The sequence below is a fragment of the Lethenteron reissneri genome, chromosome 19, assembly GCF_015708825.2.
Source record: "Lethenteron reissneri isolate LAM-NWPU_2019-01 chromosome 19, ASM1570882v1, whole genome shotgun sequence".
NCBI lineage: Eukaryota > Metazoa > Chordata > Hyperoartia > Petromyzontiformes > Petromyzontidae > Lethenteron > Lethenteron reissneri.
Window position 1 is genome coordinate 197377 of NC_083797.1, and position 23727 is coordinate 221103.

General features: G+C 47.6%; 1 protein-coding gene across 2 annotated transcripts in view; it reads left to right on the forward strand.

The window, feature by feature from the left end:
- The window catches only part of LOC133344077 (potassium voltage-gated channel subfamily B member 1-like), a 106270-nt gene that overhangs the window by 69412 nt on the left and 13131 nt on the right, over positions 1 to 23727 (forward strand). The window contains exons 1-2 of one of the 2 annotated variants that reach the window (XM_061554023.1): positions 20247 to 20319; positions 22456 to 22665. In XM_061554023.1, the coding sequence (XP_061410007.1) occupies positions 20281 to 20319; positions 22456 to 22665 (249 nt within the window). In that variant the 5' untranslated portion in view covers positions 20247 to 20280. Of the gene's footprint in view, positions 1 to 20246; positions 20320 to 22455; positions 22666 to 23727 lie in introns of those variants that run through there. The other variant, XM_061554021.1, reaches the window with a different exon arrangement.

The window sequence follows — 23727 nt, forward strand, 5'->3', positions numbered from 1 at the left end:
TTAAATTAGCTTGACAGAAGGGAACGGGGGAGTTTGTTCTGGGTGGGGGAATGGTGCTGATGTTATTTGAGCGGCCGGCTAAAAACATTTAAAATAACATTAATATTAGGTTGTGTTTTGGTGGGACTATGACACTCATCATGTGATGCTGGCAGCAGCTGTTGTTTGTTCAGCACGTGGCACGCATTGCCAGGTGACCTCGTGCCCTGACACGTCACCCTTCCTCACAACCCCGGCATTTTCACTGCCTGCCTCATTGGTGCTGCCACCAAATACCTCCTTCCGATCTCCCTGGCCCCTCCTCCTACCCAGCCACCGGCCCACCCATACACTGACCCACCCACTGGTCTATCCACCCACCCATCCACAAAATACCAGGCTATCCACCCACCCACGCACCCGCCTGCCACATTACGTCTTTCCTTCTCTTCCTCGCTGCGCGTTGTCAGCAATACTCGCTCTTGTCACGCTCAGTAATTATAGCGATGATATTCCTATCATTAGCGAAGCCTGTCCATATCTTTCCAAGTACTCCCCCACCACTACCATCCTCAGCGCCCCCTCTTTTCAACCAGCGATTACCATTGCGCCTGCGTGCGTGCAACCTCATTGAGTTTTGACTTCTGCCACAATATCCCATCAAGTCTGGAATCAACACAAGGCGCAGAGCTGTGAGCCTACTACCCGAGTTAGGATTGGTTTCATAAGTGTCTGGCACAGATCCACTCAGCCACGCATTATTTTTTACACACCAAATAATCTGCTTGCTTTTTAAATAATAATCTCTAGCTCCATCAACACCTTCGGTTTGATGATGCGGAACACAATAATTCAACAAAGTATAAAAAAGTTTAATTTTTTCAAAGTGACCGGGTGAGTAAGCGGCCAGAGAGTTGAGTCAGCACCATCTAGATTTTGTTTAAATTCTGGGTTTTAGCCACCTATGATTAAACCAAGTTGAAAAGTGTAGTGAGTTGATGGTATCAGCCAGATCACCAATAAAGTAAGGAAACCAGGCTTGTTCAACGATAATCGATAAACCAGTAATAATTTTCAATATCGACTGATATCCATGCAGTTTGATGTTTGTACGTATCACGAGTGTAAGAATACATTTTAAAGTTGGCCAGGAGATTCATGGGCCAGAATACTGGACCAGAACCAATGAGATATGTACTTGAATCCAGGATTCACCCATCCATTATAAATCCGTGTTGTCAAGTGCAGTGATTTTGTGGTCTTAATCAAGTAACAAATGACTGAAAAAAGCCCATTATACAAAACTAAGTTTTGCACTTAATTTGGCTAAATTCTAACACTAAGAATAAAAAAAGTCAGTTTTACTATCACATGTGGCAAAGCATCGGCCAAAGTGTGGTGGCCTACTTTTTGGAACATAGAGCTCTCTTCAAGCTCTAACAAAAAGGTTTGCACTGAAACATTCCAATAGATTGTTCATCTCATGACACAATCACGATACAATTGGGGGAAAATATTTAGTTAAAAGTTGTGTGTGTGTGAGTTGAGTGACCAAAATGCCATGTCATCATTGATGAAGGGTCCTGATTCTAAATCAATCTTCTAGATTTGTCCCCTGATTATCACATGCACTGCTTGACTTAAAATAATTTTCAAACATAAATTAATATTGGCCCGCTTTTCTGAACTGAATCTGGTCACGGGGTCAGCGACTCCACCAAGGCCTGATAATTCAAATATCAGCTGAAGGACAACTTCACTCGTCAGCAATCACCATCATCATAATCCACGTATCCACTCTTTATCTGTAACTATTTTAGTTTCCCCCCACAATATTATGACAGTTTTCCAAGAAGCGTCATGTCGTGAGATGAAGAATTCAGCATGATTGAAAAGTGTGCAATGTACTGTGTGTTAGAAATGGTCCACAGAAGTAGATATGACAATACTTCTTGTGACATCCCTGAAAACATCTTCTTATCCACCATCGGGGCAGCGTATTGCCACCACTTTGCTGTAGAAAATAATGCTCGTCACTCAGCAAACTGACATGTTCTATTCTCACCACGCGCATTTAGCCAAATCAAGTGCAAAACCAAATTTAGTATTTTTTTGTGTCCAGTCATTTGTGACCAGAAAAAGACCATAACCTGGTTTCATCACAGACGGTTGAAACCTGGATTCCAGCACAGGATGTCAGCCGTGTCAGCTCTAGACTAAGCCACCTGGCCACCTCAACACCTGTCCACTTCATCATCATTACTAAAGTTTTTATGTCTTGCCACTCCATCAGTATCAATACCACATACCTATCCACAATTACACATCATAATAACTTCGTAGTCAAAGTTAGTACTACTTTGAGAGGTCAACAGCAGATGTTCTGGGGTCCTGTCATATGAATGTTGAATTTTTCTAGTTCGCTAAGGCATCATGAAGATGACCACCGCCTCATACTGAACACAATCACTTGAACCATGTCGTGCTTGGTCACCTTTGTCTACAAAGGATTGCCATTATTTGTCCCACCAGGTGATTCCTTTAAGGATGAGTCAACCCAGACAGGATTGAGGTGTGAGTCATTTTGAGAAAAAATTCCAATAATTAACTTCATTGTATTTACATTAAACTTTAGATTAATCCTTCCCTGAGATTACTTTGTCAAAGGTGGAGACAGTGTCTTAATATTTGCTTTGGGCTGGGGACACGTGGGGGAAAAGAGGAGGGAGGGGTGAGAAGGTGAGGAAATTGGAGAGAGGGCCATGTAAAAGGGGGAAAGGGAGGAAGATGTGAGAAGGGGAGGAGAGATGGAGGGTGATGTGAGAGGGGGAGGTGGGAGGAAGACAGGTGAGGGGGGAGGAGGAGGGAGTGTTGAGTGGGAGAGGAAGGGGGATTTGAGAGGTGTAGGAAAGGGAAAGAAGGGCGTAGGATAAAAGAGGGGGGGGGGGTAGGAGGGAGGGGATGTGAGAAGGGAAGGTAGAAGGGAGGCGGATGTGATAGGGGGATGAGATGGGAGGGAGGCAGGTGCGAGAAGGGAGGAAGTGCTAGCCTTGAGGTACAATTCCCCCAGTCAGGTGTGCACTCCTGATAACGCTCTCATTGTCTGCTCACCATGTTTTTCAGAACCGTATATCACCTCGCAGCGAATGTTTCCATGCCAAATATTTTGATGGCAGCCATTTAATAAAACCTCTTAATGGACGCGAATGAATATGCAGTGTGATTTGCGGTCAGAGTTTGATTGCGAAATATGGCTTGGAACTGATTCCATGTTATTATCTGTTTAAATGTTTTCATTACATGTTATTATGTGCCAATCTGTGCGTGAGAGAATGTATCACAGGCTTTGTTAGCGCAGTGTGTTCGTGACTGAATGAATGCGTGTGAATGTTTTAGTCACTATTGTAACCACTGTGGTGATATCGTGACTAGTGCACTGTGCTCCAAACCTGGAACTTCAATTCCCAGCCACAGCTAACATCAGTGGCGATTATCCAATGTCTCTGGGTCCATGCCGCCGCCCACTGGCCACTGAGTTAATCTTAACAATGCAGAGAGAGCCTTGGAGCATTGCTTTTCAGGCTAGCTTCAGCCACAAGGATAGTCACAAAAACCCTGGTGGCCTTGCTGGCAACAATCAAAGAAAGGGGTATCCACATTGATCCATACCTTGACGATCTGCTGATCAGGTCTTCTTCAAGCCCCAACTTACGGCAAGTCAAACACCTTCCAGCGACTGCTCAAAGACCAGAGATGGGTGGTGAACCCGACCAAGTGTGTCCTACAGCCAACACAGCGCCTTTACGTCTGTATGTTGAACTTCTTTTACACTGTATGTAGCCAACTGTGTCAATCGGAGGTGACGACGATATCTGGATGGATCGGGGTCTGATACACCTACCAGACAGGAAGCCTTCACCATCAGTCTCTTGGCTGATGAAGGCCAAGAGAGTGGGCAAGGTACAGGCTTTGTTGGCCTATCCCCCCTTTGTGTATTTCAAGGCCGACAAGGTTGTTCTGAGGATCTCGCCTCAGTTTCTGCCCAAGGTGGCTTCAACTTTTAATCGACAACAAGAGCTGCAATTGTCAACTATCTGTCCAGCTCCTTTTGAATCGGACTGCAGGCAGAGCTCTCCACACGTTGGATGTGGTGAGAGCCGTACAATTTTACCCACAAAGGACGAGTTAGCGAGGATCGCAAAGGCTGTTCGGTTTGATGGACTTCATTGGTGCTCACGAACAGCACTTGTCCCAACATTTTGTGAAGGTTGTATGGACGGTCTTTGAAGAAACTGCGAAGCGGTGGTTTTGTCATGTCACCGGAGCACCTACATCTACATGAGGGGCACTGGGTCGAACATTACACTTGCATGTTCTTTAATCCACACATGCAATGTGACACTAATGGACTAGTATTTCTGTACGTAATATGATGTAATTATGTCTGCATGCATAATTGTGTAACTGCCAAAAGGCTTTAAAACACTCGTGGCGATTTAATGCTGAACGAACTTTACTTGAATTGACGCTTGGTTTGTTTTGAAGCCGCATCTGCGCGATTTAATTAGTGAAATGAAGCTAAGGATCACCCCTGTATTAAGAGAATTTAATTCTCAGTAATGTCAATATTCTGCTGGGTGAAGGCCTCCATACATCAGGTTTTAACATATGCTGGTCATTGTGGGTTCCTGAAAGGGATCGCTCTAAGGGCCGGTTCAGATAGCACACACCACGGATGGTACTCGTTGCCAGCAATACAACTCATGTGTCCAGTTCGTAGTGCAGCTCGCTAACCACTGTGCCACCACTCATATTGAAAACATATGTACCCCTCCCCCTGACATGTCAAGATGGACATGGTATATCATAGACCATGTCTTTATATCACATTGCCTGTGTGTATACACGTGTATGCACCACAATGTACGTGTAAATCACACTGCTTGTATTTGAACCAGGTTTGTTAATCTACGTACGCGCTTACATACCTGCCTGGCTTCCTCCTTGTTTATTCCACCCATCAATGTATTTCCTTACTTGGCTGTTCCCTGATTGCGTCTCTCATTAGGTTATGGGGAACGGGCCTAATTAATTCAGCCTTGCAGCCAGTGGAGCAGCAGGAGCCGCAAATCACCGGTCGAGCATCTCGTAATTTCTGTGGTCCCGTGAGGGATGCTCACCCAGGGCATCCCTCCCAGGGCAGCACGCAGCTATAAGAATGATTGTGACAAGCGGCATGATGTCCTCCAGCAGGGTCCTTCCTTCCACCGCATTTGAGATGAGGGGACGGCTCTATATCCATCGGGGAGGGGCGATAGCTAGCCTGCTCTCTCACTCTCCTAGCTTCTCCACTGCTAGCCTGCTCTCTCACTCTCCTAGCTTCTCCACTGCTAGCCTGCTCTCTCACTCTCCTAGCTTCTCCACTGCTAGCCTGCTCTCTCACTCTCCTAGCCTCTCCACTGCTAGCCTGCTCTCTCACTCTCCTAGCCTCTCCACTGCTAGCGTGTTCTCTCTCTCACTCTCCTAGCCTCTTCACTGCTAGCCTACTCTCACTCTCCTAGCTTCTCCACTGCTAGCCTGCTCTCTCACTCTCCTAGCCTCTCCACTGCTAGCCTGTTCTCTCTCTCTCACTCTCCTAGCTTCTCCACTGCTAGCCTGTTCTCTCTCTCACTCTCCTAGCCTCTCCACTGCTAGCCTGTTCTCTCTCTCTCTCTCACTCTCCTAGCTTCTCCACTGCTAGCCTGTTCTCTCTCTCACTCTCCTAGCCTCTCCACTGCTAGCCTGTTCTCTCTCTCTCACTCTCCTAGCCTCTCCACTGCTAGCCTGTTCTCTCTCTCTCTCACTCTCCTAGCCTCTCCACTGCTAGCCTGTTCTCTCTCTCACTCTCCTAGCCTCTCCACTGCTAGCCTGTTCTCTCTCTCACTCTCCTAGCCTCTCCACTGCTAGCCTGTTCTCTCTCTCTCACTCTCCTAGCCTCTCCACTGCTAGCCTGCTCTCTGTCACTCTCCTAGCCTCTCCACTGCTAGCCTGCCTGCCACGCTCCGCTCGCTTCACTCTCTCCGCTGCTGGCCTATCACTATACACTCTGCTAGCGTCTCTACTGCTAGCCTTTCGCTATATACTCTGTTAGCTTCTCTACTGCTAGCCTTCCGCTATGTACTCTGCTTACCTCTCGACAGCTAGTCTTCGCGCACTCACACTTAGGATTCCACTAGCCTCTCCACTGCTAGCTTGCCTGCCCTCACTTCTCCAACCTCGCCCTTGCCTCCAGTGGGGGCTCAGCCATCACCGCTGGAGAGGACGAGGTGTGGCGAGCGGGCCCCGGACTTCTCTTGTGTCCCCTCTTGTCTTCACTCCAACCAACTCAACTCCCTGCCTCACCCGTTCCGTATTTATCCTCCTCCTCATTAACTGCCCTAATTAAGCTGGCGTCCTCCCGTCGCCTCCCGCACGTAGCGTCCGCTGCTATCGCCTCAATCTGCACACTCCGAGGCGCCTACTCCGCGCCTGCATTTGCAGCCAACCAATCACGGCTATGCATATTCATTGGTCGTCTCTCTCGTGTTGCTTTCTCTCGCAGCACCTGTTCGCCCTGATGTGACCTCACTGTCCGCGGCTCACACATGCATGCACACTGTTTGCAAAACCCCACGAGCTTTTCTCCACTACAGATTGATAATCAAGCAGAGGATTTACAACGTAGCAGTGGATTCACCAAAGGGCTGTAGTGTGATAAGCGACCGCATCTCAAGATGTTGTGAAATAAACAGTGGTCATTTTTATTTCATACAAAGAGGTAGTCGGTCATAGAGGAGAAGAGAGCGGTCTTGAGCCTGGGCTCTTGAAAAAGGGCAGGGAGTCGACAGCACAGACGGATAGGGGAAGAGAGTTCCAGACAATGGGGGCAACATAAGAGAATGAGGAACCTCTCACTGACCGGTGGTTGACTGCGGGCTTCGGCAGACACCCTTGGTTGCTGGAGCAGATAATTAGTGGAGCGAAGTAAAGTGAGATGAGATGGGAGAAGTAGTCAAAGGCGAGTCCAGGGAGGATGTTAAAATTATCCTGGTATCCTATCCTCAAACCTAACTCTATCAGTTCCCGAACCTATCTTAAACCCCAGAGGGATGATGGGTTGAGTCAACCCCCAACTAGGATTGAACTCACAATCTTCAGATTGCAAGCTGCTTGCTCTACCACTGAGCCACCCGCCCGTCCACTCCCGGTCTCGCCGCTGGCTGATGGCGTGCCGGGGAGGACGGTGGAGCTCAGCAAGAGATCCGCCACGTGGCCGAACGACGGAGAGAGATGACGGCGAGCAGCGACGCAGTTCGAACCCAAGACTCCCCACACCGACCCCGAGTCCTCCTCTGCCTCTGCTTATATTGCCGCAAGCGCGGCTAGGCTCCGCCGGCCAAGCCCTCTCATGTAACTTTCTTGCCGGTCCTCGGAGTTTCTCGGCCAGCCCCACTCTTCACCTTTGGCCCAGATACCTCTCCCTTTGGGGATTGAATAATGTTAATAGTGGTGCCTGTACCCGTTCTTCCCTTTTCCAACCAGTAGAGGTCACTATCTCATTACACTTTTATCACGAAAGAGCATAGATCGATCCTGGGTTCAAAATACAGATTCGAACTCAGATGTGATTGCTGCCAGCTCAGTGCTCTGACCCCCGTGTGTTTTGAAGTTGACGTGAGAGATGAGTGAAATATTCTTAACATACTCAGCTACGATTTCCTGTGGCCTGAATGTCAAACAGTCATATCAATGGTAAGCACAATTTTGGGAAATGCAAAATCATGCTGAAAGCATCTCTCATGGTCCTCTCATAAAAATTTGGAATTTAAATGACTGACTCAGGATAACAAATGGAGATGAGCACTGTCCAATGCGTGAATAGAGTAGATGGTCAAATTAGTTTTCTTAATTAACTTTTTTGGGTGAATTAATGAAAGAACGGCACATCAAATTATGTATGTTGCACTTCTTTCGCTCCATACATAGCCAACCGTGATAATCGGAAGTGTGAATAAATGATCTAAGCGTGAAGATAAATTACAATCTTGGAAAATGCTACACGATCATAGTCCCTATTCTTATGAACTGTGACACAATAAAATCAAAGTAACGAATTAAATATATTTAAACATTCTGAGGATAATTACATTTGCTTGTGGTTTTTCGTTTTCGTGACTCTGCTGAGCTCGTTACAATCCAATGAAACATTGCTCATTCCCACTGAAACTGACACAATACGTTCAAGGCACTTCCACAGCAATCGGTAAAAAAGCTGAAGTATCGCATTCGTTTGCTTCCTTTTGCATTTGTTCAGAGTAAGTTATTGATTTTGGTTTGCATCTCCGTTTTCTCAGGAACATGCGGTATGGGTTTTCTCAAACGCAATTAGCGAAATTGGTGGAGCAAATGCCGAGAAAGTGGCAGGTGCAGGTGATGTCATCACCGCACGTCCATCATTGCCCGGCTCCGCACAGAGTATTTTCGCGAGTGTGTGTGTGATAGAGGGTGGAGGAGCGAGGCCCATAACCATGAGTGGAGCGCCGGGCAGACTAAAACACAGCGAGGTGGCACAGGGGGCAGCACAGTTGGTGAATCTACCAGTCATCCCAGAAAACTCATGACACCGAGGCCTGTCGAGGTCAGGGACCCAGAAAATATTTCTGCAACTGGTACACCACTTCCCAAATACCCGTCGCTATGGCTGTGGCGACTGGTCTTGTGCCAACTCCAGCCGACCAGTGACCCAGAAAATATTCACTGGGAAGTTATTCTTAGGGTTAGTGTTAAGGTTCGTGTTTGGTTAGTGTTATGCATGCATTAATGCATGAGAATCCATTCAATTTACTTATTTTTTTCCAATGATTTTTAATCTCCGAGACTCTGACAAGTGAAATATTAATTTTATCAATGGGATGGCATTGGTCATCAATTTGAGATTCCAATGGCTGTTCGGTGGAGTTATAGCACGTGCTTATTTGTATATTTGCTCAATTGCATCAAAGATAAGTAGAGGGAGGGTCCGGGAAGAGTTCGGGCAGCCGTGCTCATGGGGTATCAACCTCTGAAGAAACCTTGCGCATTATAATCAAAGAGTAATCATAATCAACCATGATCTTTCCACTACTAGATGAACGCCTCCACCAGCTCTCACAGTCTTGCGATGTGATAATCCGCCCTGCACGTGAGCTGATCTTACCGCCCCAACTCCACTGTGGATGGACTGGCAGGTGCCTTCGCTACGTTGGCTACCATTCTGACCAATCCCATCCATTGGACTATGAATGATGACGAGAGCTTGAGGGAGGCCTTCACCCAGCAGTGCATAGACCATGGCTCATGATGATTGTGGTGACGAATCTTAGGTTTAGAGTTTATTAGGGTGAAAGGCCCACCAAGCTGATTGACTAAAATTTATATTTTATTTTCATTAGAAGTCTAATCCATTATTGTACCCCTCAAAATCACACGCAGTCTACAGAAGACGTTGTGCCCACCCCATCCCAGTGATTCCCACAACAACCCAGACTCGAGTCGCCATCCACCACGAAAGTGGATGAGCTAACTGGGAATGACTGCGATCATCACGAACTACTGCACTCCCTCCACCCCCATGTCCCACTGCCATCATCATTAAGCATCAATTAGCCAGCACTTGTTCATTATTTATTAAGAACGCTTCCTACTCATGCCCGACCGCTCTATATCAGGGCTGCGTGGGAGTGGACGTCATTGGGAGTTTGCGGTGCATGCATCAAATCGTGTGTGTAAACATTGATTGATTTTAATGCTTTCACACTAAGGCTGAAAGCCTTTTTTGCGATATATCAGTCCATCTGTCTGTAAAACGGGGTCACATAACTCTCGTACAGATGATATGATATAAATAAAAATTTTGTATAAGGTCATGTTACGGTTACGACCCTTCCTGATAGAAAAGCGGCCACAGTGATGCAAGGGCTGCCCAAAATAGGGTGAAAAAACCCTGCACTGTATGGACCACCTTCCTTAGCCAAGGTAATGATGTAGACCTACTGCCGGTGTCGGAGACCTCTCCTACATTAACATTAGTTGCCCCGCCCATCTCTAAACCTTTAGCCTCTGAGCTTGCCGTCGGTCTCAGAGGACGCTTGCCCTCCACGGCGGTGTGTCTCAACTCCAGTCATAGCGACCTACTCCGCCGCACGGTCCACCCTTTCCACTTAGTCTGACAATGTGAATCTCATCTCATAACTAGAACTGAAATAACAGAGGTGAATAGCAACGGAGTGTATGGAATTGGGCATGGTTGGTGGCAAAACAGTCAAGGGTAGGACATTAATATACAAAGAGGGTGACCAAAACGAAAACATCCCTGGGTCCTCATCAAACTTAATCCGGCCTTGGTGGCCTGAGTTTGATGCCTGGTCATGGCGAACATTAGTGTCGAGCTAAAAACGTCCATCAGGGCCGTCCATGGGAAGTGTTGATATCCAGGGCTCAGCGTGTAAGATGCGTGCGGTAAATGTCATCTCTCAGGTGGGGAACGTTAATGACCACGATTTTAGTCACAAAAACAAATGAACAGTGTAAAATGACAAAAGCAGTGGAATTAATGTTGGGGTAGTGTGAGCTAAGCCAAGTGTGAGTCAAACCACATTTTACAAAACAACTAAGCAGATAATACTCCCCTCTTTGCAGATCCCTCCCTTCACGTAAATATGAAGATGCTTCTTACACAGCACACACATGGCAGTCTACTGGGAGTGCATAATTTCAGCAGCATTGGTTCAACACAAGCAAATTCTGGACCAGATTCGACATTCAGTGTCTCATCAACAGTGAGGCTCGCTTGATGCACCAATGCTGATGAATTTCCAGATGTTTATAGGCAAGGGACTCTCTTTGTAAGACATGGGTTATAGTTCGACACAAAACTAGATAATAGACAACACAAATCAATCACTAGCATCGTTCTGGAGAATATAGAAAACAAAATAAATAAGCAGACAATAAATAATTACGATCGCTTACTTTTATTAACATACAATTAATAAACAGTATCCAGTGAAAAGAATGTAGCATTGTGTTTAAATGGAATTTCTTGACTTTTGACTTTATCCACGTGGGTGGAGAGGGAAGAGAACAGGAGGGGCCGGGGAAACAGAGCCGCATGACTTACAGCACTGGAATAAAAATCTAAAATAATTATATTTAAAAACACCAGCATCGTTAGGTCGCTTAGCAATTCACCCTGGGAACAACCCAGCGTGGCTTGTGGAATACTTTGCAGCAGCTGTGGGAATGCACTAAGGCTGGCATTGTCCACAAGAGGTCCCACAAAGATGAACGCCACAACGTCTAGACTCATCACCCACGGGTCTGCTCTGGGCAGCAGTGCAACTCATCGTTCATAGTCCACGCCGGCCACAATCATTAGTAGCCCCTGAGACTTCATCATTATGTGCTTTGCCCAGCATATGGAAGTGGAATTGCTTGACCTCTATTAGCGAAAGTGACGACCCTATTACAGTGCATCAGCACTAATGTGTGTCCCGCGGAATATGATAAACAAGGGCACATTATCAGGATGCATTGTCACGGCCTATCCCATCGCTGGCGGTGCGGTGTGGTGTGGTTCGCGCGTTCGGTAAACGCTCTTGAGTGTCCCTGTGGCGTGCCGGGGGCCCACGTCCGAGTCTCTTCTCCGCTAATCGCCACGTCTGTCAGATCCTAACGAGCTGGCCTCGGCAAGAGCCATCTCACAGACGATCTAGAGAACGGGCAGTGCAACAGTAGACCGCATGTGAAGTGGCCGAGTGGCTCAGGGGCCAGAGACGCAGAGACAGCACCGTCAGGGTCCAGGGCTTTGAATTCGAGTTTTAGCTGCACAGCGGTAATTAGACCAGTTCTTAAGTGCAGCAAACCTTTCCAGCAGTGGTCAAATAGGAACCCATAGACTCACATAGACACCCATAGAGACCCATTGACTCACATAGAGACCCAGACGAACATAGAGACCCAGACTCACATAGAGATCTGTAGACTCATGTAGACTGAGTTGTGATTAACCTTGGTTCTCGTGTATTGTTATTTTAATGTTATGCTCATTTAGTTTGATGGGTATTTTTCAGGAGGGTCTTGCCAAGTTTTTGCAGAAGGGTACAATGTTGCCGCTGTGCGTAATTCCCAATTAGTAATTTGCAGATACATTTTCAAATTGAGGTGCTTTAGCTATGGGAGGGAATCCGAAAACCAGGAAGTAACCCATGCAGAATGGGTGGAGAACCATACCTTGCATAGAGGCCCATAGACTGATAGACTAAGTTGTGATTAAACTGGGTTCTAAAGTGCAGGGAGTCGATGGCCTCAGGCTGGCCACATGTGACTGCATTATCTCGGAGAATTAAACATCGGGTTAACTGCTATTCCACAGACACATTTCTTTAGCAGAGTTGAGTAAAGCTTTCTAGCAAAGAATTACACCCCCCTCATCACCGCCACCACTACCGCCACCACCACCACAACCACTGCCACCACCGTCACCACAACAACCACCACTGCTACCATCACCATCAGCACCACCACTACAGTCACCACCACTTCATTATACACAAAGTGCTTGCCACAAATTTTAAACAAAACCGAGCTGATCTTGTCAAAGAGAATAAGCAATCACGCGAACATCGGTCATCCTCGCAACGGCTTTTCGCTGACCATCGAACAAAGACGGTCACTGCATTGTGCGCTTTCAGATGCGCTTTTTCTGGAACGCTCTTCCTTCCGATATTCGGAACCCACTGGAGATATGCACTTTTAAATCTAAATTGAAAACTAATTTCTTTAGAACTGCTTTTTGTGTTCAGTCTGTTGTCCTTCCCCACACCTCCAATTATCACGGTTGGCTACATGTGGTGCAAAAGAAGTTCAACATAGATACACTGCCACCACTACCGCTGCCACCACCGCGACCGTCACCACCGCTTTCACCATCGCCGCTACCACTGCCACTACCGCCACTACCACCACTATTACTACCACCATTACCGTCAAATCTATCAAGGTAGGCACCACGTTAATTGACCCGAGCTGTTAACGGTGCGCACATGATGACGGTAACAGTTGACGTCCTTGGACATATCAGTGGTGGCAGGAGCGATAGTCGGGCACAGGTCCTGCCAGTTGTGGCTACAAATAGCGCACGGGATGTACCCGTGCATCTGGCTCGGAACCACAGAACAAACTGTGCAAAGCGCAGTGCCGCCCAGCATCTGAAATATGCGAGATGGTGGGTTGCGTTATATCACGTAACATACTGCCACAGATACAGAGGCATTTTCACTTGAACCTCACAGTCACACATTTAAAAGCCATCTCAATCCGTGCATTATAATTCATAGTTGCATTGTTGACCCACCGTATGATGGACTCCCCGTGCCGTTTCAATCATACTTCATTAATTTGGTCATTGCGGGCGAGTGAACATGATTTGTTAAGGGCGGGGGGGGTGATTGGACACCCAGGATCCGGTTCCGGTCGCTAGGTTTGTAGTTCATAGCGCGAACCACTGCACCACCACTTACATACAACAGCTGCCATTCGCCACAAAGTGGCAGTGATGTTACCACAGCATTTGTGCCAGGCTAGGTGCATTTTGAGGCTGCCACGTGAAATGTGCAAGGCTGTCTGACATGAGGTAATGGGACAGGCCCAGGTGTTATGGGTTGACTGACTGAGATGACCAATACTGCATACACACATGAGCGTGGCTAGACAATGCTGAGTAGTATCCACGCGTCATCTCAACTGCAGGAGGGTCCCAACCTGGCACAGCCCACCCAGCAAGCTCCTTCCCACTTTCACTCAACAGCAAAAAGAAACCCGCCTTTAACCTAGCGCACCTTCCTTTGCATCACACGAACGCGCATGACGAGAAGAAATCCATAATTAACCGAATGAGATAGGTCTGCAATAAATGTGTTTTACTGTTTGTTTTTCTTTGCTTTAGAAAAAACTGTTAAATCGTTCGCGCGAGCGCCAATTGGCATAATCATCACTAACATTACTGACTTTTAGCGCGAGTAATCGATTATGAAAACGGTTACCAGTCGAGCGGTTTTCATTTAAATAGCCCCAGTCTGTAAGGGGCTGCACAACTGGATGACTCTGGTTTGAAGGAATGATCTCCACTCAGCGACGCATGTCAATTCCAGTGCAGCACTGACCTGTCATTCGGTCATCAGTAATTTTACGGCACAGATGAACGAGCACTCCTCGTGTCCCAGTGTCCACGCCAGCCGTTTGTCAGAAACATCCTTCGGAATTAACAACGATCACAAGCCCCTTTTCCCCCTACGAAATCCGGATTAAATGTTTTTAAAATTTTGCCACCCGCCTGTTAGATCCTTACTGTCTTGCTGTGGCACCAACAAAATAAAATCCACTTTTCATTCATTTCATTGAATTCGAGCATTAAAGCAAAATCTAAATATCACTTTTTACATTACACTTTTCCGTGTGACAACCGCGTTACGAGTCAAAGAGATTTACAACAATCGCTGTCAACATCTACAAACAATTCGCGGAAACAAAACGTGCTCATCGTTATTGGTCTCAGGAACTGGGACTGATAGGCAGTGGAGGAGCGATGACTATATTGTGGTGTATATTCAGCCACCCCTGTCACCACTGACAAATTAATTGATTACAAAAAAGTGGATTCACATAGAGTCTAAATATGACAGAAATAGATGGCTGTATTTATTTCATAAAGGGAGACAGTCACTCAGACAGAAAGACAAAAGAAGGGTCTTGAGCCTGGACTTACGCAAGGCCAGTGAGTCAACATTATGGATTTTTGGGGGAAGGGAGTTCTCAACTCTGGGAAAAGCAGAGCATAATTAGTGTCCCTCCCACTGAGCGAAGGTTGACTGGGGGCTTCCACAGAAAGCCTTCGTAACTTGAACAGAGAGTCCATGATGAGGAGTAGAGTCCGATCATAGGGGAGAGGTAGGCAGGGGAAAGTCAATGGAGTAAATTGAAGATGCTGAGTGTGATCTTGAAATGAATCAAGGACTCGATCAGGAGCTGGTGGAGGGATCTGAGTATTGGATGATGTTATCTAATTTACGGGTGTGGGTGAGAAGTCTGGTAGTAGTATTGTGGATCATATGCAGTTGTGGGAAGGTGAGGGATATGAGGTGAGGGATGTAGGTAGGTGAGGGATGGAGGGAGGTGAGGGATGTTGAGAGGCATAGAGAAGTGAGTTGCAGTCGTCAAGTCTGGATATGACGAAGGCACGAATAAAGGTCTAAACAGCAGTTGTGGTAAAGAACTGTCTGCAACTAATTAGGGTATCAATTACCAACAGCTGACACTGGTTGTGCTATGGAAATTGATGCGGTTAATGGTATTGTGTTCAAGATACATCCAATCGTTGGCGTGAGAATGTATTACACTCTTTGAAATTATATGCAATTGATAGTGGAGCAGTGGCAGAGAAGTTAGCGCAATATGCAATGAACCCTGTGACCGGAGTTTAATTCCCAGCCATGGCTAACATCAGCATCAAGTGTCATGTGAACTGGTCCCGGGCCAACCACCATCACCAACCCGTACTGACCATTATGATGATGTATAGTCAACATTCCCCATAACTGATGTGTGTAAGGAGGCCTTTAACCGGTGGTGACATGACAAAGGGCCTGAATGTAACGAGATTGAGGTCAGAGTGGAGTATAATTGAGTGTCATTAGCGTCGGTGTGATATTTTATGCCATGACTGCCCATGAGATGACCGAATGGGGAGGTATAGACTGAGAAAAGTGAAGGACCGAGAATGGAGCCGTGAGGGACCTGCAGTGGATGTGACGACTGTGAGGTTGAGGACTTTGCCGACTTGATGTTGAACCGGTCGGAGAACTACGATGAGAGCAACTGAAGAGCTGTGCCGCTGATGGCGAAATCAGATTCTAAGTGTTCAATCAAACTCTTGTGATATGATAGAATTTGAATCAATTAAATTGTAATTGAAATTGAAATAAAATGTTAAATGTTATTTATAATCTTGATGAGTGATATCTCGGTGGAGTGCCCTGGGCGGTAGGCAAACTGAAGGTGGTGACAATTGGGGAATGAAATTACGTGATCTTGATTCTGAAATGTGCGAGGTGCTCAAGAAGTTTGAAGATGGTTGATAAGTTAGGGATCAGGTGTTAGTTTGCAGGGTGTTTGGGATCTTGAGTAGAGGTGTCACTTGGTGAAACTTACGTGACAGAGAAAAAAACATTGAGCCAGAAGGAGGCAATGTCACGATGAGAAGCCATAACTGCAAATTCATCAGGCATGAAGTGTCGACTAGAGTTGATGTGAGCGGTTGGATGGAGATGTTATGCGTTCATTATTGTGTGAAGTGCATAAGGCCACAATAAGCTTGATGGTGGCTTTGCAGGCGAGGCGACGTATATCATGATCAGCTTCATGACGGGAGCACAGGTAGATGGATTTCAGTCGGCGTCCACTGCGTTTTGATGCAACAGTTGCTGTCGAAAGCCACTGGTTGTCCTGGGAGCAGAGCTGGCTGGCAGAGCAAGGATGGATGCTGAAAGAGCAGTGGACGAGTAGCATTAGTATCCTTTAAGTTGGCAGCTAAATGTGGCACTGGAGGAGCTGCCGCTGGTAGCCGGAGGATGCATGAAACTGCTGGCGACGGTGGTACACAGAGGCAGGACAATGAAGGCAGTGCTCTGCCCATGGTTGCAGCAGCGTCAACCAGCGGCCACCTGGGGCAGTCCAAGGTGAAGGTGCGGCACCCAGGTTTCTGGGGAGTGCAACCCCAAATTGGCAAAGGCCACTGAAGATGATGGGAGTCAAGATGTGAGCAGGGCCATAAACCACCATCGAGCACAGGAGTCGGGCAGAGGGGCCACAAGAGGAGACCTCTGGAGCCGACACTGGCAGAGCTGGAGAGCACCAACGGGCACAGGCGCCGATAGACGGGGATGAAAGAGGACCAAGACGGATGAGCAATGGCGACCAGCGGTGGTGGCATGCTGCCAGGAATGGCAGCTGCCCACCTGAAGAACAGATGGCCCCAGGCCAAGGAGCATGATCACGGGCAGGTGCTTACCGCCAGGAGTGGCAGAGACTTGGGCGGGCGGGGGGGGGAGTCTAACCGCAGGAGGACGTTGGTCACCGCCGACAATGGGGCACCACCGCAGACGGACTTCGATGACCGGAGGCCACGGAGCCCGACAGTGGGCAGGCGTGGCCCGCCAGAGACCGCGCAATACCTGGCAGACCTGGTATGTGCAGGCCAGGCAGGAGGAACAGTGGGTCGGCGAGGGAGGCAGCCAGTCGCAGCAGCAGCACATTCTCATGATGTTGCGTAAAGATGAGCCTATCCCAAGTCCGGGAGTGGGGAACATAGAGCCTTTGGGCCAAATGTGGTCCATGACTTCATTTCTACTGGACATCTATGAACAAGTGCTTCATTGCTCATCGGATTTCTTCAGGATAAATAAAGATTCTAATTTCACACAGCGCACAACCGCATGAAACCTATTCATATTGTTAGGTTTTTTCGGTAAAGTCACGTAGGTAAAGCATTAAAATTAATAAAAGTTAAATAAAATAAAAATTAAAATCACGACGTTTCGGAGGCAACACAAGCTTCCGTCTTCAGTTGGAACCGTCACAGCCACGATAGCTGTATCAAGTAAATGAGAGATTACAAGAGCTACCACTCCGTATATATAATGGTTGGAGAGGGGGAAGGGCCAAGTAAGGCACACTTTTTATTAATATGGTAATGTGAGGCTTAAGACTAAGAATAGACTGCATAACAAAAGGCTGAGCCTTTGTTATGGAGAGGTACGGTTTGTGACTAAGCCTGACCTACATAACAATAGTGTGAAAAAAGAAAACAACTAAACATGGTAAAACAAGCCTGGCTGTCTATCAATAACCTGTAATAGTTGTCTGTCAAATAAGATGGACCAAATAAGTGTAGTTAAATCTTTTTTGCATGGTTAATCACATCGTTCCAATGATTACTCAGTTTGTAACCATCATCACGGTTGAAATTATGTCTGTGTTTGTATATTTGTATGGCTTCGTGTACAAACCTTTGATGGTAGCCAGGAGGTTTGCAGAGCACCTTGGTCTCGGAAAAGACAATTTCATGAGAGCCCACAGAGTTGTAGCAATGATCGGCAACGGCCGAAGAATCAGTTCTGCCGTGTTTCAGATCTGACTTGTGCTCGCGGACACGATCAGAAACATGACGTTTCGTTTCTCCAATGTAGCAATCACCACAACTGCAACTCAAACCTACCACTTCCTAATGGTCCATGATGGATATGTATCCGTCACTGCCAGCATCTTAGCCGCACTATTCAGTTACGAGAGGGGAATATTTTCAGTGGCCTGGCAAAAGTGTTTCAAAATTTAGCTTCCACGTTCATCTCAGTGTTCATTCATCTGTGACCCACCAAAGGTATTTAAAAGCCCTGTCCGGCTATACAAGTGTAGAGGAGTATTGTGAGTTACCAATGAGGGGGCGTACGGAAGGAGGTGCGAGCGGGTTGAGAGTCAAGGATGACTTAATGTCACGGGTTACGTAAGGGGCTTTCAGAAAATACTTTCTGGAACGTGGGCGGGGCCGAGCTGGGAGGAGGAGCCGCCTAAGGGGTTCTTAAGGGGGACCCCATGACGTCGTTGGGTGCCAGTGTAAGGACCGGCTGGAAGAGGGTTTCTTTCCTCGTCGCGGAGCGGTGTTGGCTGATCCCCCACTCCGGGCAGACGAGTGAGATAGCCAAAGGGTAGCCGATGGTAGGGTCCAAATAGTATTCAGTGTCCGGGTGAAGGACCGTGATTGAGTGCACCTACACTGGTGTGAGTGTAGGATGCCGAGTGTGAGAGTGTTTTAATAAACGGCAACAGCCGTTATAGTATTCCTCGTCTCTGCGTGGTTATACTGCACAACACAAGTACACGGTGGAAACGGGATGGTAAATGACAGTGCTCCACAGCGCCATTTATCATCGCCACTATTCAGAACGGTTCCTATTCCTATACCGCGATGCTTCTGCAAAGGGGGAAATCGCAGTGAGTATGGGCTGCTGCAGGGCGAATCGGCTTCATAGCGGCACCTCCACATCACTAGTTCCAACGTGGAATAACCACGTCACAAGAGACGCGAGTGGCAGCTGGAAAAGCGGCGATCCTATCATGACAGAGACTTTCAGCACAACCCCTTCCATTATCATTATTATGATGATTATTGCGCTGGCTGAAAATGTGTGCAATTGTATTATCCCAGCAGTAATTCCAGTGGTGCTGATTTATATCTGGCAACTGACCGTGTAATTTGTCCCTTGCTTAGTCTAGTGTGGGGCTGGGTGCTCTATTCCATTGGTGGCCCAGAGATGTGGTGGAAACTCCACATTCCTATGGAAGGGTAGTCTTTTCCTAGAATGACTGCTGTTTTCTTCCAAAAAGTGACATTCATTTTTATCAGCTAAGGGATGATGATGATACTGAAGAGTGGACAAGGCAATGTTGAAAACTCCTGGCCAGGTCCTTTCCTGGTACACAATATGGGTGTGTGTACAAAGATTAAAGTGCAGTGGGTTAGCCATTGTGCCACCACTCCTCGCAGGTTGCTCGTACATCATCCAGGGTACACCACATCGGTCACAAACAATTTGTAAACGCCTACCACATATCCACACCCAGAGTGCCCAAGATTAATGCCCCGGCACTTAGACAAGCCCACAAATGTTCCCGCTGCGGTCAATAATCGCGCTCTCTCGGCATCCCCGAGCTACTGTCAGCACACCGGCAAATGGTTAACATGACCACTTAGGCAAGAGGAAACATTCTCCTGGACTCGATGTATGCAGACATCTCAATGCCTGAATGATTTTCATGTTTTGACATCTTGATTTGGCTGTGATTTTTTTTTCATTTTGGGAGAAAATAGAATTCATTTTAATCGTAGCAGGTTATGGGGACAGCAATGATTGATTGTATTGCTAGCAGCTGTCACATCAGTGTTTGGTGGGGTGGGTGGAGAGAATGCATCAGAGGGGGGGGGGGGGGACCAGCCATCCCCTTAGTAACGAGCCTCCGTTCCCATGGGAATGATGCCATGGTTACCATGATGCAATGGGCCCCAACAACCAACGGTATTATTTTTGCATGAAGTTCGCAGAACCTGTCCCCTCTCAGTGTGCCTGTGTGGTCGTCTGCGTGTATTCATGAGAATTGCGAAGTGTAGCCTTGTGTCAATCCGTGTCACCACTGATGTTTGCTGTGGCTGGAATATCGAACTCAGGTCGTCAGGTAAATACATAACGTAAACTAGGAACCTATTGACATGCATATGCCAATCATCAATCGTATGCAAATCATCAATCATATGCAACTCATCAATGTTGCATCTTGTCTGATAGTTAGAAAACAAAAACATGATCCAATCACGAGTTTGATACGTGATGAGCTGCACTAGCTACCGATTAGATACAGGATTGCGTACAAATTATGCCGACTCGTCTTCAAGAGTCTCCATCAGTCTGCTCCATCCTATCTTGCCGATCAGCGTGTACCAGTTTCAACAGACCCAAATCGACTCCGACTACGATCTGCGGCTCGCGGCGACCTGCTGCTGTACCTGCCGCGTGTAAACCTCGCGTGCGATACACAGCCGGCGCAGTTTTGGGGTCTCCGGCCAAAAGACCTGCAACATGCTACCAGCTCATGTTCAGGATCCATCCCTGAGTCTGAGCCAGTTCCGCAGCAGACTTAAAACAGTGCTGTTTCAGAGAGCCTTTTTCAAAGTGTGGTCGATGCGCATTCGTGATGGACTAGACTTATAAGGTTGTGCAATATCAAATGTTCTTATTACTTACTTACATATATAACTCATCAATCATATGTAAATCATCAATCATACGTAACTCATCAATCATATGTAAATCACCAACCAGTGGTGGTGCTAGTCCTATAGGAGCAATTTATTTTGGGGAACCCCATGTCCATTTGTCAAATCCTAGTGAGATGACAAGGGCGGTATAGACAATAGATGAAGTGAGATTAGAGAAACATGAATAAAAATAGGCATAGTGAGTTGAGAGAAGAGAGATGCAGACAAAGACGAGAGACTAATTGGATGTGTATGCTATGTATTGGGATTTTAAAGTAATCTGATATCTCATGGCATGAATCCAGAGCCACTGAACCGGCTTGGTGCCCCACAGCTTTTTCTTGGCTTGTTGATGCCACCGCTGTCACCAAGGTGCAGACATTGGCTCAGAAAGAGTTGGAGGCCCTGGTTGGGTTAGAGTCATCTGTCGCCTGTTACACGTGCAGTGGATTCAACTGAGTCGCAGACGTACTCTTTGGAGGAAACACATTTATTAACACCAACACAAAGGGGCAACTGCCCCTTTACCAGATCACAGCCTATGGTGGTGAACCACCAGGCTAACTACACTAATCACACTGGGAGTAGCTACAACGGACCGGACCCCGGCTTGGGTCCATGTCCACGTATCGGTGACTCTTCTCGGACGTAGGACGTAGAACGTAGATCTTCAGGCTGACAACAGCAACGCTGACCCCCGGACCCTCTGGGGACCAGGTTTATATCCTCACGGGTCGTGGCTGGCTCCGCCCTTGTCCACGACCACCTTCTCGAATCCTCTAGCAGGATCTCGCCCAACACGTGACCACCCCTAGCTCTCCACTTGGGGCCCGTGTGTAGATCTTGCCCGTCACGTGCCTTCCAGGGTCAACTAGAGTGCCATGGCCTACATTAACCCCATTCATGGCCGGCACCCTCACACTGCACGCCGAGCGTGGTGCCACTCAGCGCTCACCGAGCCCCTCTAGGGCTGGCACTACACCCACATGTACGGGGTGTCCGCGATGGCAATACATCACACGCCGTGCCTCGCTAGGGCCGGCGTCACACAGTGACATCCGCGATGTCACTACACGTGTGTGAAGTTCATAGCGCTCAGCTCATTAGGTAGGCGGGAATGAATGCTCTGTCGACGGCCACACTAATTGCATGATTGTTTCCGGAAATGGGTTCTTCCGTATGTACACAAGGCAGAGTGCCTTTCTCCGCTCGCAGCAGTCGTGCAGCTCTCCACTTGCTTAGTGCACAAAATCCACAGGTTGGGAAGTGGCGAGTGGCGCCTGACGCATGGCCCCACGCACTGCTGGTGGTCGCACAAAGTCATCGGAAGGTGTATTTACTCTGGCCATAGGAATGTAGTATTTTCACCACGGGCTCAGGGTTGTAAACAGATAAGCCCTGGTGCAATTATTCAATGCTAATCTGCCTTGATGTTTAATACCCATTTGTGGGTACGTGCCCAAAATGTATGTGTGTGCACGTACGCATATGCGTGTGTGTACGTGCATGCGTGGGCGCAAACTCACTAATCTGTGTGTGCGTGCACGCGTGCGCAGATGCTCGCCATCATCTCCATCCTGTTCATCGTGCTGTCCACGATCGCGCTGTCGCTCAACACACTGCCTGAGCTGCAGCACAAGGACGAGTACGGCCACTTCACGGACAACCCGAGCCTGGCGCACGTCGAGGCCGTGTGCATCGCGTGGTTCACCACCGAGTACATGCTGCGCTTCCTCTCCTCGCCCAACAAATGGAAGTTCTTCAAAGTGAGACCCGCAGAGCTTCCGGCCGCTGGCGCGCACCTGCGTGTACATGCCCCACCGTGGGCAGCAGTGGTGGCACAGCGGTTGGCGCAGGGCGCTGCGTGCACCGTGTATATATAATTACACAAACCCAGCACCGCAGCGACCCCACTCTGATTCACGTTCACAGTCAGCACTGGTAACGACTATCTGAACTTGTCATGGGTCTCCCCCAAGGTTGACTCAGCCGTAAAAATGCGTGTAAATATCAGCACTGGAGAGACACATTTGGCCGGGCGTGGTGTTGCCCACCCATGCTGCTCGAGCACACGAGCTCCTCGTGTGCAGCCCCTAATTCGCAGCAGCTAGAGAGATTGTTCCATCAGAGGACTGTGATGGATCATAACTGCAGATTCACTCACTGATGTTGGATTACATTGGCTCCTGCGTAATATTGGAGTGTACCATCTGTGCAAGGGGTGGGGGGTTGCCACATAAAATATAATATATTTGCTACTATGAACAAACCAGCCTGCTTAAGAAGGATTGAGCCTAGTTATTACTTGGTTTGGAAACCACCAGAGCTTGCCAGGTGTTGTAGGCTCGGGGGCTGCGAGTTGTGATCAGAAGATTGCAGTGCTGAGATTCACCCCCTCGTGTACAGCGTGGTTGTGTGTCCTCCGGGTTCTCCAATTTCCTCCCACACAACGCCAAACACTTGTGAACGGAATTGGCTAAACATCCCAACGCAGGACCCTCTTCATAAATACAGGGCATTCTTATTATTACTTTTTTTGTCAGATGTTGGTCATTTTTCTTGCAAATGTTCATGATTTAACGCCTCGACCTATTTCCACTCTCCTTGTCACTTGCTCTGTCCGTACTATGTGGCGAATATAAACGATGAGTTAATGCTATTTTAATGATCTCGGATATCACAAGGGCATACCTTGTAAAAGTTCCACGTGTGTTGCAGTGATTCCTCAACAGGAACGCGTATTCCTTAAAGATTATGTCGAGAGGTCCATTCGTCACATTCTTCTTCTTCAGAGAAACGAATATTGATGTGCATTCACTGATTGTCTG